The sequence below is a fragment of the Dipodomys merriami genome, unplaced genomic scaffold (genome assembly GCF_024711535.1).
Source record: "Dipodomys merriami isolate MVZ:Mamm:240054 unplaced genomic scaffold, mDipMer1.0.p SCAF_26, whole genome shotgun sequence".
Classification (NCBI taxonomy): Eukaryota; Metazoa; Chordata; class Mammalia; order Rodentia; family Heteromyidae; genus Dipodomys; species Dipodomys merriami.
Window position 1 is genome coordinate 8,606,626 of NW_027204048.1, and position 20,009 is coordinate 8,626,634.

The 20,009-nt window shown below is 42.4% G+C and overlaps 1 protein-coding gene across 2 annotated transcripts in view; it reads right to left on the reverse strand.

Annotated features, from left to right (window-relative positions):
• Positions 1-20,009, reverse strand: part of Rcl1 (RNA terminal phosphate cyclase like 1) — a 59,865-nt gene that overhangs the window by 22,018 nt on the left and 17,838 nt on the right. For both annotated transcript variants that reach the window (XM_070035655.1, XM_070035656.1), the window contains exons 2-7: positions 19,524-19,595; positions 16,460-16,635; positions 11,928-12,002; positions 9,817-9,941; positions 4,766-4,891; positions 2,304-2,460 (exon numbers count right to left, since the gene is read on the reverse strand). In XM_070035655.1, coding sequence (XP_069891756.1) covers positions 2,304-2,460; positions 4,766-4,891; positions 9,817-9,941; positions 11,928-12,002; positions 16,460-16,635; positions 19,524-19,595 — 731 coding nt within the window. The remainder of the gene's footprint in view (positions 1-2,303; positions 2,461-4,765; positions 4,892-9,816; positions 9,942-11,927; positions 12,003-16,459; positions 16,636-19,523; positions 19,596-20,009) is intronic.

A 20,009-nucleotide genomic window follows, 5' to 3' on the forward strand; every position in this document is an offset into this window, starting at 1 on the left:
CACAAACTTTTAGTAATTATTCCTCATCTGTCCAAAGCATCCCTAAATTTAGCATCAGAAAATGAGTTAATGCAGCACTATAAAAACTGCAGCGGACTTGACTGCGCAAGACCTGTGACAGGACATGTCCTACGGCAGATGACACTTTGTTCCTCCACCATTTCCCGCTGGTTCCCAAACAGGGGCAGGCAGAAGTCTGCAGCTGTGTTTCAAAGGCGGCTCACCTTTGGTGTTTTGTCTCCCAATGTTTAATTCCATAGATATTAAACAGATGTGGGCATTTTAATTAATTCTAAGAGTTCATTCTCTCTAGTCCTACCTTTCAAGGTTGCTGCTTTGGATTAGGTTGGCGGCTGTCACTGTCAGCTGGCCTGAACTGTGAGGCCCGTTTCAGGAGCACACACAGATGAGCCAGGCTTTTCTTTACCACAGCAAATTAATGAACTGACTCAGTGACCAAAGAGAAGGTTGTAAGAAAAACAAAGTTACCTCTGTATCCTTTAACTGGACCTTATTTTTAACAGTCCCAAATGTGCAATTTTGCTATTTTAAAAAGGACAAAACAGTTTTACTATTTTAAAAAAAGGACAAAGACAGAGATGAGTGAAAATTATAAAGAAATATACACAGAAATGGCAAATATGAAGTCTGCAGCTCCTCATGGACAGAGATGATTAGGAAGCATTATATACTCTCCAACAACAAGCCACCTGAAGAATAGTTCTTGCTAGTGTTCAGTTGAAGAATGTGGGGCCCTGCAAACACAGAACAGAGAAACAACCATCTGTCTCAGAGCCTGTCCTGGACTTTCCCTATGGAAAACGCGAGGCACAACCAAGGCAAAAAAAAGACAGTAACATCGTGAAGCAGGTGTGTGACCCTCCCAAGCAAATCATATAGATCTTAGAGCATTGTATTTTCAGTTAACCTCATCTTCATCTTGTTGGTATCTCCGTCTCCCACCATTCCTTCCCTACTTTTGGTCACCACAATTACTGAAGTGCATGGAAGATCAACACACGGTGGCCAGGGAGAAAGCAGGTGACCTAAGTTGCTTCCTACCACATAGCCATAGAAACAAAACAGCTACCAGTTCAAGTCTGTCTTCAACGATGTGTCAACCTTTGTCTATCCCAGGTTCTTGTTCTTTCCAAAGCCCCCCTACCACACTATACCACAGGCCTGCCTCCCTGGGCTTTTCTAATGTTCCAGAAAAGTCTGAAAAACCTAGCCTATAGACATTTTATATGAGTCAATTATCACATACAAATTTAGATTTCTAGCATCTCTCAGAGTTTTAATGATAGCCAGGTGCTGGCGGTTCATGCCTGTAATTCTACAACTCAGGAAGTTGAGAGCTGATGATTGTGATCCAAAGATAGCCCAAGCACAAAAGTCTGAGACTCTATCTCCAATTAATCAACAAAATAGCAAAGCTCAAGTGACAGAACCTCAGCCATGAATTAAAAAGCTGAGCAAGAGTGAGAAGTCCTGATTGTTCAAAGTCCCAGTACACACACACACACACACACACACACACACACACACACACACACACACACACACACACACACGCTGAAGGCAAGGATACAGATGGCAGCAACTAGTAAAACAGGGAGATGGTACCCTCTCTGGTGAGGGATCACCATCTCACCTACTTCTTGCTTGAACTCAGCACTGGGTGCTATCCCTGAGCTATTACCGTCAGGACTAACACTTTTGGACTAACACTTTATCACTTTGAGCTACAACTCTACTTCCAGTTTTCTGGTCAGTTAATTGGCGATAAGAGTCTCATGCACTTTCCTGCCCAGACTGGCTTTGAACTGTGATCCTCAGATCTTAGCCTCTTGAGTAGCTAGGATTATAGGTGTGAGCCACCAGTGTCCAGCACACCAACTTCTTTTTGGAGGTTGCTTTGGAGGGCTAGTGGAGGATGCGGGCAGGGGGAGGAGCTATTTTATTTTATTTTTCATCCCAGACCAGGATTTGAACTCTTCATCTAACGCTTCTGCTCACTGGCTAACGTTTTACCACCTGAGCCATGCCTCCAACACCTAGGTTTTTCTTTTTAACCTTCATTCCCATCTGTTCTAGTTCTTTCCTCTGTTCCCCCATTCATCACCACTCATCTGCTCTAGATCCCAGCCCAAGAGGGACTGGATGCCTTCTTCTTGAGCAATTCAATCAACTAATTAAAGTGTTGAATGCACAGGCACAGGTTAAGTCTTTGGAGAGGAATAAGAATGACAGACTTCCTGGTTGTTCCTTTCCCAGCACCTAGGAAGCGGCTTAGGACATACCCTGTAGATTTCTTCCAGCAGCAGCTGGGCACAGTTCCTCCCGAGGTCCTCTGGAAGCATTGCTGCTCCCTGACCCTGGGGGTTGGAGGCGAGTTCAGCACTGAGGAAGGTGCCATTGGTGGTCTCAGCAACCAGTGACAACCCAAAGCCTGGAGATCTGCAGACACAAAGGTTCAGATGCTGAGTAGGTACAGCACATATACCAGCAGGCAGAAATCAAAGACAGACATCTTTTGGATGGCATTTTATCCTAAGGCTCCCTTCTGGTTATATTAAGCCTTACCAGACTGCCCCCTAGTTTACACTGGAAATACAGCCTGCTGAGTGAGAGTACATAAGATACACTCAAGAGAGATGCAAAGTTGACGCCACTTGTCCTATAAACCCTTCTCCCTCCCTCCAACCTGACACCAGTAGTACATGATGAAGTAACATCAACAGGGTGACCAGATGGTGAGCAGCTACTTCATAATTACAAACCAAGCACAAACTTACATCATGGGTTGGTTTTTCTATGTAATTTTTCAATGGTGCATAGAGTTAATGGTCCACAAGTCTACATCATTTCTCATTCTACACTTTGACCCTTGTGTAAGATTTCCACTCTCCATCAGCAAGTATGAAACTTGATCGTGTACTAGGGTCGCTGAGTCACTGGCACTATAAAAAGCCACACCAGTTGGTGGCAGGCAGCAAGGCCTCCTGGCCTGCTCTGCTTCAGTCCTGCCCACTTTTTGGTAAGGACAGCGATCAGACAGAAAAGGAACCTTTATCAAGATCTGACCCGTCAGACAGCAGCTTCTACTGCAACCTACTCTGCCTCAACCTTCGGTAATCTCCTCTATAGAAAATAGTTGACACATTAATTAATTCTAGACCCGAAGCCAAAAAGGCAGGGTAAAGCAAAGGCTAGATCTGCAGGCACCATTTCTGTAGCATCCACTATGTGCCAGAAATCATACTGTTAGCTTACATTCAGGATTGCTTCGTATGTACAATAACCATGAGGATGCAAGCATTAGTACCATCTATGAACAAATGAGAAAAATACTATTGATGTTTAAGTCAAAGGTATGGGCCCTTCACTGACCTTTCTAATCCCCACAGGAAGGGCTAGCTTTGCACACAAATCCTTTCCCAACTGTAACCTCTGGTACCTCTTTTCTGTTGCTTTGGACTCTGAGTCACCACCATGTGTCTGAAATCACCTTTATCTTTCTATTGGGCCCCAAAGGTCAAAGATTCCCACTCACTCAATACTCTTCCCCGCCTTCATTTTTCTTCTTCTTCTTCTTCTTCTTTTTTTTTTTTTTGAAAGTTTTAGCAAAGGTTTAAGTTAAAGAAGGGAGAAATAGAAAAAGAGAAAGATTCATTTCCTATTCTTCATGCAAAAAATAGGAATTAAAGAATCTCACCCTCACTCTTACCTTCTTGCTAACTCATAAGAACTAACCTCAGACTCTGGGAGTCTTACTGTTCAGAGATAAAACTAACAACTTCAAATTCAAAACATTAAAAAAAAAAAAGATGTCATTACTTACATGAGAATGATTTCACAAAAAATTAAAACAAAACCCACAAAGAAAAATCCACGAATGTGGCCAAATATAAATTGTTAAGCCCAAACAACAGAAAAATACACAAGTGTTTTACTGTACTATTCCTCCCATTTTTCTATAGATGGAACACTTTTGTAAGTAATGAACATGATTTTAATTGCTCTCTAATATCTCATTCCTAAATACATAATAAGCTCAGTCTAAAATAGACATTTGCATTAGATAGATCATCAAGTTCTTCTATTTTTGTTTTAATTTTTCTTATTTAAAATGGTCTTAATTTTCTAATATTTTCAGTGCTGGAGATGATACAGGTTAGAAGTTTATTTAAACTTCTACTTAGTTTTTGTTAATTTGCTTTGTTGTTACGGTTTGGGGTAATCTTGAACTCATCATCTTCACGCCTCAATCTCGCAAGTGCTACGATGGAAGTGTGCGCCACCACGTCCAATTTTGGTGTACAGGTTAGCAAAAGTTTTAACAAAACCAAACTCAAATCTGCAAGAACAACTTCTTCTACATATACATATTCCCACAGATACAGTGGGAAGTTAATTTGCATTAGGTAACAAAGCAATTTTTTTTCTCTTTATTTACTTGGGGTTGAAGAGTCTTTCCATTTTCTTCTTGGAACAGAGGACAAATGGGATTTAAAGTAAAGACATTGTTTATTAATAGGTAGGTTTTAATTGTCCACAACTCAAGATCTAACCCAGTGCCAGCCACTGGGACACTTTCCATGTGACAGCACTCAAAAAATGCCTATTGGTGACTACAGCAACAAGTCAGAAGGAAATTTATTTCTGAAATCATTCTTCCTCTGCAGCCCACCCTTGGAGCTGGTAGTTTTACCTTCAAGTAGAATAAGGCGCGTGAAGTAAATTCTAAAATTCAGATACTTACTTCCCAGAGTTGAGTCCCTTCATGTGGTCTGTGTAAATATAAATATCAGGTATGAACTTGTTGAGGATGCTCCTTGCAGACTCCACGATCCGGTTGGCCATCTGAGGCGACACACGCACCGAGTACCTGTAGCCTAGAGTTAAGGATATAACGTTGCTTGGACATCAAGCAGAGAAGCTGACAAGGATTTGTCAAACTATCAAGAACAAACTAGGACTTAGAATTCCATAAGATTCCAGCTGTATGTAATTGCTTAACTTTCTAGTACCATCACTCAACTTTTTTATTTTTTTGCCAGTCCTGGGACTTGAACTCAAGACCTGAGCACTGTTCTTGAGCTTCTTTTTGCTCAAGGCTAGCACTTCCACCACTTGAGCCACAGTGCCACTTCTGGCTTTTTTTCTGTTTATGTGGTGCTGAGGAATTGAACCTAGGGACTCATGCATGCTAGGCAAGCACTCTACCACTAAGCTACATTCTCACTCTCAACTTTTCCCATTATTATCCAAGGTCCACATGCTCATAGTAAGGACAAAAAAAATCTAAATGAGAATGGAAAGTTTAAATTCAAGATTCTTCAACGTGGACCCTAACTTCCTACCCATATTTCCTTTCTCTAGAGATTGTCCAACTGAGAAGGCACGGAGACACTTGCCTCTTCCTGCAGGTATCTTCCTTTAAAGGTACCACATGCAAGAACACCTCTCTATTCCCTGTCCATTTCTGTGGCTACATGCATGAAGTCCTTCAATAAGAACCTAAAGCTAGGATATACTTACTCTTCCCTGGGCTGGACCTGCCTGTCTCCTGGTGTGCTAACACCAGGAAGCAGAAAACATTTAGTCAAAGATCAAGGTGGTTACTGTTATAAAGTTCTAAACAGTTTCTCCCTCCCCCACCCCGACTCAGAGCCTATTTCCTATTATTTAAGAATCACTCCATTTGTGGGTAATACAGATTCCTCCACCTGCTAACTTATGGTGAGGAAGCATAATTACTAGCACTTCTACAATATGGCACCTGAGAAAAGGAGGAAATTACTGGGAACAAGTGTTTGAGGAGATAGAAATTATTATACTTGAAAGCAACAACACATGCTAAATTTTAAAAAAAAAGGACTGTGCACTTTCAGTGTGCAATTTGTTATATGGTCAAGAGCTGGCTACATGAAAAAATACCAACAAGTGACCTTCCCTCTCTCCCGATACAGACCCACACACCGCAAGTGTGTCTGTGTGATCTTCCCACCGCAGCACAAATGCTGGAGGATTACGATGAAGAACACGTTTCACTTAAGCTGAGAAACAAAACTGTTGTACAAGGAACTTGACTAAGCATCATATCCCGAACCCTTCGCTAACAAAGCAAGCTGAGCGAGTGTCCCAGAGGCCAGCGACCCTCCTCCATCTTGCCAGCCCGCTGTGGACTACACAGCATTTGTCCCCTGATATCTTTATTTGATTTGGTATCTTTAGCTCCCTCCACCCGTTCAGCTTTACCAAATTCTCCCACCTCAACTATCTTCCCCTCTTCTCCCAACCTGGAATTCCTCCTCTTTCCCCTGAAGCCCTCTCACCTCACTACAATCTCCACCTGAACTTACCGCATGTCTCCTTCACCTACACACACCTCGTTCTTGCTCTGAAAGAGACCACACACGCCATAAGGGCAGTGGCTTGACTGCTGCATCCCTAACTCTGATGCTCCTACTTTTATACTCAGAAATGCTCAATAAATATTTGACTTGACTCAAAAGGACAAAACTGCAATGGGGAAAGAGCAAAGAATTTTTCAATACACAAGAGCTCGGTTACATCACCACCAAATTGTACTTTTGACCACAGGCAGTTTAGACAAACAGTCCTGGGTCTCAGATTCTTTGGACTGAGTGGGTGCCTTTCATCTTAGCCTGACATTGCCCACTCTCCTCAAGATAGCACAAGAGATGCCATTATCATAATCAATCACATTTATGGCCTCTCAAAAAAAAATTTTTTTTTTGGGTCTGGTCGTGGGGCCTGAACTCTGGGCCTGGGCGCTGTCCCTCAGCTCTTCAGCTCAAGGCTAGTGCTCTACCACTTGAGCCACAGCGCCACTTCCGGCTTTTTTTTTCTGCTTATGTGGTGCTGAGGAATCGAACCCAGGGCCTCATGCATGCAAGGCAAGCACTCTACCATTGAGCCACCTTCCCAGCCCCCCCTCAAAATTCTTTTACATATATTATTATCACTTTATTTTATATGTGGAACAGGCCTATGGTAAGGGTCATGATTCCTAGTTCCAGGGTTTAATCTAAAGTAAGCCTGTGGGTTACTTGCTCAAAATTCAAACGGTTTGGCTTCAAAATACATATTCCAACTGGGGCATTGGTGATTCACGCCTGTAATCCTAACCATTCAGGAGGCTGAGACCTGAGGATCGTTCAAAGGATAGTCTGAAGCCAGCCCTGGGCAGAAAAGTCCACGAGACTCTTATCTCGAATTAATCACCGACACACACAAAAAAAGGACAGAAGTAGAGCTGTGACTCAAGTAGTAGAGCATTAGCCTTCAGCAAAAGAAGCTTGGAGACAGAGACACAGGCCCCAAGTTCAAGCCCTAGGAATGGCAGGAAAAAAAAACTTCCAGCTGCTCTGGAGGGGATGGCTAGAAGGACCGCAGTTTGAGGTCAGCCTGTGCACAGTTAACAAGACCCCATCTCAACAAACAAGCTGGGCCAGGTGTTTCATACCTGTAGTCCCTACTTACATAGTAAGCCACAGGTAGGAGGACTACAGCCCAAGGCCAGCCAGCCAACCCCAGGCAAAATCTGAAACCCTGTCCAGAGAATAGCTAAAAGTAAAAAAGGGATGGGGGAGGAGGGCACAGATCACATGGTAGAATACCTGAGCAGCTATGTCCAAACCCTAGTACTAAAGAGAAAAATGTAAAACCTATATTCTGGCTTCATCATTTAACTCTTACACATGGGATCATGAGCTCTGGGACAGCACCACAAAACTAACACAGAATGTTCTTTCCTCTTCCCTCCCTCCCTCCCCCTCTCATCCCCATTAGGCAATAGGGAGGATCAGAGTGGGTGGCATTCAATAAAAGGTAACTGCTGTGCAATCACAGCCAGCAGCCAACACCAACTCCCTCTAGACTCTGCCAGTCAGTCTTCGACTGGGAGGGGAGGGGATGAGGGAGATTCGGTTAAAACCACACTTCTCCCAACTTGAGCCCTCTTAGAGGAGGGGAAAAAAAAGAAGACGAAGAAAAGCCACCAAGCTCAGTCCAACAGTCAATCAGCCTTACGCCAAAAAGAAAGAAAGAAAAAGGACAAAAGTGAAGTCTTTTCCAAAGGCAGCTTCCCCCCACCCCCACCCCACTGCCCCCCAGGCTCCAAACTTGGCAGCCAACGTGCTATTTCAGCCCACATTCCTTTGAGGTGCTTGTTTGATAGGGCAGTTCTGCTGACCAGTAGTTGGAACATTGGGCCTCTAGACAGGAGACTGAGCGAGTGTGGCATGTTGACTTGCCTGGCAAGCAGAGAGGAGGAAGCTTCTACCAGTGAGAGAGGCACCAGGGATGGTTCAGGTATTTCATCCAGGGCTCAGAAGGGAGGGATGTAGACTGACCTGGCTAGTCTCCTGTACATGCAAGGCTCCAATTATACAGCCAGGAGAAATCAGGGAGCGACAAAGCTGCACCTACAGGACCAGGCTACCAGTCTTGCAGTTTCTAGGCACCCCTCTATAAAGCCCCCAAGACAGCCTTGAGGGTGCTCTCAAAGGATCGTTCACAAGACTTGGAACAAAGAGCACAGAGTTACCCCAATATGGTAGCCTCTAGGAGAACCTATGGGACTTTGACTGACATGGATCTGTAGAAATGGCGTATTTGGTTTACAAAATACACATCTAGTCTCACTGCATTTCTATTACTTCGTAGTCTTCTCCATAAGCTGTTCCAGCTGCAAAGAATACTAGCAAGAATCTCACCTGGGGAAGTCACCTGGGGGGCCCAGGACAAGCACCACTTCTCAACCTGCCCGCAATCTCCCCCTACCGTCCTACAGGGCAGAGACTTGAGGTAAGTCCCAAGACAGCCATGCAGAGAACACATCCAGGCAAGTTTATTCTATATTCCTGTAGATTTGATGATATACTCTCCCCCCCCCCTCTCTCTTTCGTTTTATGTTTTCTTGATACTGTTGTGATACTGTGTTTTCTTCTCTTTTCTTTCTGGCAACACCAGGGTTTGACCGTACGCCGCAGTTCTCACCTGGTTTACTTGCTCATAGCTGGCACTCTAACCCTGGAGTCATTCCTCTAGCCTTGCTTTTTGCTGGTTAACTGGAAATGAATTCTACAAACTTTTGTGCCAGGGCAAGCCTCAAACTGAGATCCTCTGGATATGAGTCTCCTGAATAGCTAAGATTACAGGCATGAGGTACTGGTTGGTGTTTAGTTACAAGTTTCATTTTTATGTCAATAAGTGCTCTCTCGAACTATAAGACAAAGTTAAAAGCCTAGCTCCAGATAACATACTGATAGGAGAAAAAGAACGAATCAACGTAGCCATGCTAAGGCATAAAAATACAAGCACTGTGCCGGGCATCGGTGGCTTTTTATCTATAATCCTATTATCTATAATCCTAACTATTCGGGAGGCTGAGATCTGAGGGCTAAGATTCAAAACCAGCCCAGGCAGAAAAGTCGGTGAGACTCTTAGCTTCAATTAACCACAAAAAAAGCGAGACGCAGAGCTGTGGTTCAAGTGGTAGAACACTACCCTTGAGTACAAAAGCTCAGCACCCAGGTGGAGTTCAAGCCCCAGGATTAACACACACACCAGTAGTAATAATAATAATAATAATAATAATAATAATAATAATAATGATAAAGCATTATATTCAACTAATAGTTACAATCTCACTGTTTCAAAAATGTTTCCCTTATTGTCTCAAATTTAACTATCCTAGGAAGAAATAAAGCCGTTAAGTAAGTCATGCTGATCTTAAGTGAGGCAGAAAAGAAGAATGAGAAATCTAAACCCATGTAAGGATACGCCATTCCTCTAATTCGTTTGATTTTTCCTGGATCCGTGAGCTGAATAGGCTTCAGAACCTTCCTTACAGGACAAGAGAAAATCACTTCGCCGCCCCCTCCGGGAGGCATTCCTCGTCGTACAATCTGCATAAAATGGGAGAGGCGGAGGTGAAGAAACTGGCGAGGCAAAGACACAGCGGAGCAAAGTGGACTCCCTTGGTGCCAAACTGGGGAAGGTTTTCTCCATGGCTCTTCTTCACATGTTTGTTGTTGTTGTTGTTGTTTTGTCGGTCATGGGGCTTGAACTCTGGGCCTGGGCGCTGTTCCTGAGCTTTTCAACTCAAGGTAAGCGCTCTACCACTTGAGCCACAGCGCCATTTCCTGTTTTCTGGTGGTGAATTGGAGAGAAGAATCTCAGGGACTTTCCTGCCCAGACTGGCTTTGAACCGCGATCCTCAGACCTCAGCCTCCTGAGTAGCTAGGGTTACAGGAGTGAGCCACCGGCACCTGACTCTTCTTCATCTTAAGCCCTTCAAAGTCTGTAGCATCTAAAGTCAGCAACAAGAGGGAGCAGATCAAAGTGGCTTCCTCTTTACCTATAGAAACAGGCCACTTCCCTACCTTGGTCTGTTCTCGGATCCTCGTTTGTCAGCTGATCTCATTTCTTAACCACCAGAAATCTGTTATTATCCTCTTATGCAAACTGCACATCTACCAAAACTCCGTATTATCCCCAAAATTTTTCTTCTATTTAAATCTAATTTCTTCTATTTAAAATTATAAAATGAGCTGGTGCCTGTGGCTCACACCTGTAATCCTAGCTATTCAGGAGGCTGAGATCTGAGGATCACAGTTCTAAACCAGCCTAGGGAGATGAGTTCATGAAATTCTTATCTTCAATTAGCCATGAAAAAGCTGGAAATGGAGCTGTGGCTCAAGTGATAGAACGCTAGCCTTGAGTTTACAAAGAAAAGCTTGGGGACAGCGCCCAGACCCTGAGTTCAAGCTTTAGGACCAGCACAAAAAAATAAAATGAAAAAGAGATGTCCAGTATCACCATACTTGATTGCTTTATTCCTTTCCTTTCGATAATAAGGAGATGGGGGGGACAGATGAATGAAGAAAAGAGAGGGAAAATGCAGACAAAATCTAATGTATATCCTACAAAATTAAGAAAAGTGAGGGAAAGGCTAGGTAGGGGAGAAATGGGTGAGAATATTGAAAGGTGTGATACTGATCAATTTTATATATCGTATTCATGGAAGTAGTGCTGTGGCTCAAAGTGATAGAGAGCTAGCCTTGACCAAAAAGAGCTCTGGGACAGTGCCCAGCCCCCAGGTTCAAGCCCCAGGACTAACAAAACAAAACAAATTTTAAAAATACATATACTGTATTCATAAACTGCTTTGTTAAGGGCTGGGAAGGTAGCAGAGTAGTAGAGTGCTTGCCTTGCATGCTTGAGGCCCTGGTTTCAATTCCTCAGCACCACATGAGCAGAAAAAGCCAGAAGTGGTGCTATGGCTCAAGTGGTTGAGTGCTAGCCTTAAGCTGAAGAGCTGAGGGACAGCGTCCAGGCCCAGAGTTCAGGCCCCACAACCAACAATAAAAGAAACAAACTTTGCACACTACTTAAAGATAACAATAAATAGTTAATAGATGTTTAAATTACTTGTACAAGGTTTGAGAAATACTGCAAGCTCCTGGACATAAGTTGCACAGATGATTTAGGTCAGAGAGGCAGTGGGATTACAGTTCTTGCTGCTCAAGAATTGTGAAGAGGAAGGCAGGAATTAAGTCCATGGGAAATGCTCATAGCAGCACCTACCACAAAGTAAGTGCAACATGACTGTTGGGTACTACTGTCATTACTAAAAGGTCGCCTTTAGTTGGAAATCAGTAGTGTCTGGTTTGTCTGGTTGGTAAGCTTTATGGGTGTCCTGGGACTTCTGATAAACAGTGACTTCAAATCTCTCTCTCTCTCTCTCTCTCTCTCTCTCTCTCTCTCTCTCTCTCTCTCTCTCACACACACACACACACACACACACACACACACACACACACAGTCACAACTCTTCCAAATGAGTTCATGAGAAATGTTTGATACTTATACAGAAAGCCAGCAGTTCATACCTTTAGCTCAAATGATTCTCCATCAATCCCAAACTGTTTCAACAAAGGGAGCGCTGTTGCCTTAAGAACATCAACCTAGAAATTATTTCAGGAAAGAAGTAAGAAAGTTTAAAGTGTTATACAGTCCAAGGAGCAAGTGACGCTTAGCAACCACAGTTTGCTAAGAGGAAAAAGAGAGCTGGCTTACAGCGGCTCTGCTTTTGAGTAGATCTACAAGTTTACAAGCCAGGAGGGGAAGGGGGCGCCTTCAGCCTGGCGTTCCTCACTGATCACGGGGACCTGCGCCTATCTTAAAGTCACTGGGGGCACTATATGCAACATGGGAAAAACTGCCGAACTCGCACAGAAAACTAACCTGGCCCTTGTTCATTCTCATTTTCTTCCCTAATTCCTCTTTTTTCTAAGATGGCCTTTTAATGTTTAGAGCTGGGGGCACAATGAGCCTATGCAAACCAAATAAAATATTCAAGGTGAATCCAGCCAGGTGTAGGTGGTATGTCTACATGAATGTACGCGTGGATGGGGCTAAGACAAACCTCAAAGTACATGAAGAAGCACAGGACCCCACGCCCCCCAACTTCATTCAGACCATGCCACCTGCTTCTGTTATATCTTTCTGTTATGTCTTTCCCAGTTTCTAGGTCTTCCCTAGTCACCTGTGGATCCTCATAGGGTGTGCAAATGACATTCACATCATATATACCTAACAAGCCCATAAATATTGCTCAACTACACACTAAGGAATGAGCCATTCCCTTTGAAGCCTATGAGGCTGACCTACTAGGGACAGCGAGGAAAGGTAAAATGAGCAAGAGGGTCCCAGGAGAAGCCCAGTCCTCCTGGCTCTGCCACTAACTCACTGCTTGGTCTCAAACAAGAAACTCACAACTAAGCCGGGCGCTGGTGGCTCACGCCTGTAATCCTAGCTACTCAGGAGGATGAGATCTGAGGATCACGGTTCAAAGCCAGCCCGGGCAGGAGAGACCGTGAGACTCCTATCTCCAATAAACCACCAGAAAACCGGAAGTGGCGCTGTAGCTCAAGTGGTAGAGCGCTCGCCTTGAGCTGAAGAGCTGAGGGACAGCGCCCAGGCCCAGAGTTCAAGCCCCACGACCGACAAAAAAAAAAAAAAAAAAAAAAGAAACTCACAACTACCTGAATTTCCTTGTCTATACAATAAGGGCTTTAAGCTTAGATTGTCTCCAAGCTGGCAACAACTCTGGGAGGCTGATTCAATAGATGATAATGCAACAAGGCTTTAGGACAGAAGACAAATTATAAGTAAATTTTCTGATATCAGAAAATAAAACAGTATCATAAAAAAAAACTCATAAAACCCTAAGAACGTGCTCAGGATAGGTCAGTTGCGGCAGGGATAGTGACTAGGAAAACTTATTCAAGATTTTTATTTGAATTAAGGTTAAGATTTCAATTAAATATTAAAGCCAAACCCAGCCGCTATCTTAAGCATGTGTCACTTAACAGTGATGCATTCTGATGCAACATTAAGCAATTTCATGCTTGCTTGAACATCATATCCTGTCTGTATATAAATTGTGTGCAACAATCTAAAATGTGTTGTTAACTCAATCTCCACACAATTACCCTAAACCGCATTACGGATTGTGGATCTCCTTCCTCTAGCAACCCTACAGTTTGAAGGTCTGCTCCAAAACTCATGCTAAACTATATTTGCCAGTGTAACACTTTTAAGATCTCATTAAGTCATGAGGATAAAGGTGATTATCTTGGGAGTGGGCTCCTGATTAAAGGATGCATTTGATAAAAAGGATGCTCTATCTCACCACTGTGATATCCAGGTACTACATCAAGACACAGCACAAAGGCTTTCACCAGATTCTGGGAGAATTCCTAGCCTCTAGAACTATAAGAAATAAATCTTAGACTAGGAGGATGACTCAAGTGGCCCAGTATTTGTCCAACATGTGCAAGATCATGAATGAGTTCAATCCCCACTATAAAAGAAGAAGAAAAAAAAAGAATACAGAAAAGAACCTCCCTGCTTTATACATGAGCTAGTCTCAGGTATTTTGTTATAGCAAAGTAAACAAGGTAAAATGGACTAGGATACTGGCAATTCAGCACTATTGTTATATTCCTATCAGGGTCCAGGGTAACTCAGCCTTATTAGCTCCCCAGCTGTGTTTACAGCTGCCCATACTATTGAATGAAGTTCTCTAGGGTCAGAATCATTCCTGGTATTCATCCTTTTATGAAGAGAGGAGCTGGGGACATGAACTGACAGGGAAACCACACAAAGGAAGCTTGAAATGAAAATGGCACAGGATGAAGATGTTATGTTCTTTATCTAGCCATACCACCAGTCTGATCTTTATTATTTCTATTTCTAGAGGCAGGGGAAGTCCAAGGGCATGTTTAGTTTAACCTAGGCTACAGCCAGGTATTCATGATCATTTTAGTCATGTAATAATAAAAGCAGATGGCAGGATTGGGAAGTTGGCTCAGTGGTACAGCGCTTGCCTTGCATGCCTGAGGCCCTCGGTTCGATTCCTCAACACCACATAAGCAAAAAGAAAAAAGCCGGAAGTGGCGCTGTGGCTCAAGTGGTAGAGCACTAGCCTTGAGCTGAAGAGCTGAGGGACAGCGCCCAAGCCCAGAGTTCAGGCCCCACGACCGGACCCAAAAAAAACAAAAGCAGATGGCAATAGAAGCTGATTTGTTTTTTTAATACTGCTCATAAAACACTCATGTGAACATGTAACACATGTTTTTTTAAAAAAAACAGTTTACCTGCCAATCAAAACCAATTTTTTAAGATTATCAGCCATCACAGAAAAAGAATATAAAACTGAGATACACTGTGCTACAGTTTTCCCATCACGGAAAGTACTTTCCCTCCTTGCAATCTGAAAGTGGATCTAAAAAGAAGTACATACTAAATGACCCCAGGCTGCTGACCGCATATAGGGTATATACGTGCACATTGGAGGGAAACTAGAGGGAAGACACAGAACCAGAGGGAAACGGGGGAAAACATACAATAGCAGGACCCATCAGCTGTACAGGACATTGATCAAAACAAACTAAGCAACTCAATGGCAGCAATGGGAGGGAGGGAATGAGTGGGAAAGAGGGAACAGATGACACTAAACAAAAGGAAAGCAATGTACATGTCACCTAATGTGAAAGAAATAACTGTATTATCAAAGCTCATAGAACTGATAAACTTTATAGACCACAATAGACAATTTGCCCCATGAGGGTTAGAACGTGTTTGTAACTTTAACTACGTACCACTATCCCATAATACTATGAAATTTGTGAAATTTATGTAATCATTTAATCACAATAAAAAATTGCAAAAAAAATAAAAAGAAGCACAATCTAAAAGTGCAATCTCAACTTGACCATATCACTTTTAATCAAAGGGCTCATTTCCTAGAACTGTCTAGAAAATGCCAAGGGGAAAAAGCAATCAGTTAATTTAAAATTCTAAACCACTCATGCAACATTCCTCTAAGGATAAAAATTTCAGCTATTTCACTGTATTCTAGGAGGAAGAGTTTACTCAACTGAGTTTCCAAGAATTTAGAAGTAACTCTTCTACTGCCTTAAGAACATATTAACTGTGTTTAGACTTTAGTGGGTATCTGGGTAAAGACCAACAGTTTTACCTTGGGGCTGCTCACTCACAGGTCCTTCTCAGTTAGGAGAACTACACACTTCACAAGTGACCTCAGAAGCTATCCATTTTATGGGTTATGGCATGTGTCCACAGTGGTAAAAACAAGATTACCTCTTCCTTCAGGACTTCAGGGCCATCAGCTTTCCAACACCTTCTCTGGACCTCCCTAGGAGATGTCTAAGACTGTCACAAAATCAACTGTGGGGGCTAAGGTAAAAACTGTAGTTGGATATTAAACTATTGTCCCCATGTATACATATGTGTATATACATATGTGTATATATATATATATATATATATATATATATGAAAATTAGTATGCTTGATAAAAAACCTGCCAGTACCCATAATCTATCAAAGCTCACATATTCCTCTCCTACCCTTAGGCCTTTTTGTCTAACTCTGAAAATTCCTAAGACAAAGAAAGGCCTTGAGTTCATGACTGAAACCTGCATAAGTAACGATTACACTGTGGCATTGCCAAGAGATATGATTTCCTACTTAAACCTTTGATCTGCTGCCTCCTAGCCTGAGCTCTCACGTGACCTTAGAAACTCTTCATTCCCGCAATACAGCCAAACAGAGCCATCTTTCATGTCAGACATGATGAAATGGCCAGCACCTGTTGTGAAGGTTCCTAGACATAATAATGGAAGGTATCTTGCTGGAATGTTAGCAACCATCCCCAAAATGATCATTTCAAGTCTGGGTTCATCTGCCTCATGGAATGCACTGACCTCAGATTTAAGGTAAATAACAGAAAGAGCATGCTCCAAAATAAAAGTAAGTTTAAAACAAAAACAGACAAAGTGGAGGGGGGGGGGAAATTACACCATACACAACATAGTTTGGCCTCAATACTCACTGAAGGATCAACTTGGTCATTGGTCACTCCTCGCAGAACTATTTTTAACGGGTGCTTCATAAATGGAGCCAGGCAAAGAAGTCCTTCTAAGTAATAGCCAATGCTTCGAAGGACGCTACAGTCATGTTCCACAGATCCTCCATACAGAAGGCCAGGCTGATAATACAGTGTTGTTCCTTAAAGTGGAGAAAAACAAAAACAAAAAACAGGCAAATGTAGCAGGAACAAAACCAAGTGTCACAAGGCAACGAAGGCAAGAAGTCATCCCAAGGGGAAAATCTGACAAGGGCATCCAAGGGAATTCAAAATGCCATTCCTGAGAGCCACACTTCACTCCAAAAGCTGACTCACTACTGTCAAGCCTCTGTAACAGTAATAAACCGTGAGAGTAATTTAATAGACAGTAATAAATTAAAACTCTCCCGAGCCATCTAAGTTGCCAATGTCACAGCAGGGCACACAGGAGGGCTCTACACGGGCACCCACACCTCCTGGGGGCATTGTCTCAGATCATGCTGATTGGAGGTGGTCTTAGTCTACCAGTATCCTGCATTCTCTAGGCCCTTGAAACAAGTGTTCATACATTTTATTTGCCAAACAAGATCCCCAGGAAAAGGTGGGACTTATGGCACTTCATGCTATTCCTGGCAGCGATTTCAATTTAGTATTAGTAAATGGAAAGACCACAAATTATTTCATGGCATTAGTGGATGCTCTTCATCATCCTTACTTATTTTTTTCTTTTTGAACCCAGGCCTTTTAGCCTAGCTGGCATTTTAGCTCATTTGATGCTATCCCATTTGAGCCACACTTCCACTTATATATGGTATATATGACTAGAGGATAAAATATTCTGCCTTGTGAATCACTAAAAAAGGATTTTTGTTTTTGGGGGGGATTTGGGTTTTTGTTGTTGTTGTTGTTAATTTGGCCAGGTGACAATGGCTCATGTTTGTAACCCTAGCTACTTAGGAGGCAGGATCTGAAGATCACAATCAAAGCCAGCCCAGGCAGGAAAGTCTGTAAGGCTCTTATCTCCAATTAACCACCAAAAAGCTGTAGAAATAGCGCTGTGGCTGAGCAAAAGAAGTTCAGCAACAGTACCCAGGCCCTGAGTTCAAGCCACAGGGGACACACACACACACACACACACACACACACACACACACACACACACACACACACACACACACACACACACACACACACACACACACACACACACACACACACACACACACACACACACACACACACACACACACACACACACGGAAGCCAACATATGAGAAAGGCCAAAAAATTGTGGAACAAGGGTATATAGCCCACAGGATCAGCCCCAGGATGCTTGCCATGGTCTCTTGTAACAGCAAAAAGTGTATCATAAGTAGTGGTTACTTCAATTATTACTCATCCAAAAAGCCCATAGAAGTACGGTGGTAGACCAGTTCCTGAAGCAAGGAAAGCTCTGAGACACACATGCTACTGAAAAAACTCTGGCTGCAGAAAAGCATGAAAAACATGACCTGTTGATGGTTGGGTTTGTACAGGGGCCCATATAAGCTAATGCTGTGACACTGGCTATCCCTAGAGAAGACTGTCAAAAGAGAATAAGAGGTGCATTTGTTGTAACTGGAACGTTCTTATAAATATACAAGTAAACACTCAAGGACGGTAAAGGACAAGAAAAAACATACAGCAGAACATGATAAACTATTTAGAATTCTAGACATTCACAAAGTGAGTCCAAAGGACGATATTCTCAGGAAAGAATCACCAAGGTTCAATAGCTATGGGCATATGATTAAATAAAATGATGTTTATCCAAAAGAACTCCAAGAAATGGAAACAAGAGGTTTTATGTTATTTTTGCTTTCTTGTGGGGTTTTTTTGTCACTGTTTTTGGTAGCTGTACCTTTTGTCTTGTATGTAAGTTTATGTGTTTGGGGGAGGGTAAGGGAAAGCACAGAAATGGTAGAACAAAGAGTGAACAAATGCAGCAGTGACATTCACTAGACACTATGTCAAAAATGAATGATACAACTTATGGGGGAGAGGAATTGGGAATAGGTGACACTGTTCAAAAAGAAATGTACTCATTACCTATACAGGTATGACCCCTCTGTACATCACCTTTACAGTAATAATAAAATAAAATAAGTAAAAATAAAAGTAAGAGAATAGAAGTGAAGGACTTCTCACATTTTGTGCATCTTTTGTACAAATTTTAAGGGACAAACTTTAAATAAAATAGGTATCAGTACATACAAATGCAGAATTTGTTGTAAGAACTTAATATGATGGTATAAATAAATGGACTTTGAGAAGTTTTGCATAAATGCTAAACATAATTTTTTTCCTTTTGTGCTAATACTGGGGCTTGAACTCAGGGCACCAAGTAGCGAGGATAAAAAGAGTGGCTAGACACTGGTGGCTCATGGCTGTAATACTCAGGAGGCTGAGATCTGAGGATCTTGGTTCAATGCCAGCCCTGCCAGGAAAGTCCATGAGACTCACCTCCAATAAACTTCCAGAAAGTCAGAAGCAGAGCTGTGGCTTTAGTAGTAGAATAACAGCCTTGAGCAAAAAAGCTCAGGGATAGTGCTCCAGGACGGGCACCCCTCCCCCACCCCCCAAAAAGGTACTGGCTTGTCATTCATCTGACAATTTTCAGGTAATCATGTGAATGCCACTTAAATTGGAAGACTTCATGTACACCTCTGGACAATCATATAAAACAGAAGAAACTAATAAGCCTTTTTACCTGAACTCGTATTTTAATAAGTTTAACTATACTATTCATTCCAAAAGGCACTTCTTCTACACCGTCTAATCTGATAATGACTTATGTGTACAAAGTGATTAGTAAAATTTTCAACATAATACACTATTTTTACCACTAAAAAAGGTAAGAAACAGACAGGGGGGGGGGGGCGTAGGTGTGGCTCAAATGGTAGAGCATCTGCTTGGAAAGTACAAGACTGAGTTCAAACTCTGCCAAAAAGTGAGAAGTGGAGGAATGTACAGCGAGGTATTTACAGGAATTGACAGAAAAGCAGCTTACCTGTTTGGTTTATTTCTATTCGAGAGCCATTAGTTATTTTGTCCAATAGCCTTATGAAGCTGGCTTCAAAATCTGTAAGAAAAAGAGGAAATGCATTGGTCTGGTATTAAGGTACTATTTCCAGAAAGCTTATCTGGTCCAGATTCTGCGGGAAAGGACAGGTTACATCCAGCATCACATCTGGGTTTTCTTCCAGAACTGGCTGAGGAATCTGAAGCGGTGGAAGCACCAGCTAGAATATATGGTTAGTATAGAACTGCTGGAAAGAGTTCAGCTTTCACATTCACGTGAAATAGCAACTCTACCAGCAACCGAATGGAATGTTAATTTCAGCAGCATAAAGTCCATAAAAGATCTGTTCTTTGACCTTAGGATGGCCAAATAGGACAGAAACAGCAGAAAGTAAGGAAGGTTTAAAATTGCCCCCCCCCCAACCTCTTGCTCCAAAATAACCAAGAGGGGAAATTAAATGGAAGGCCATTAAAG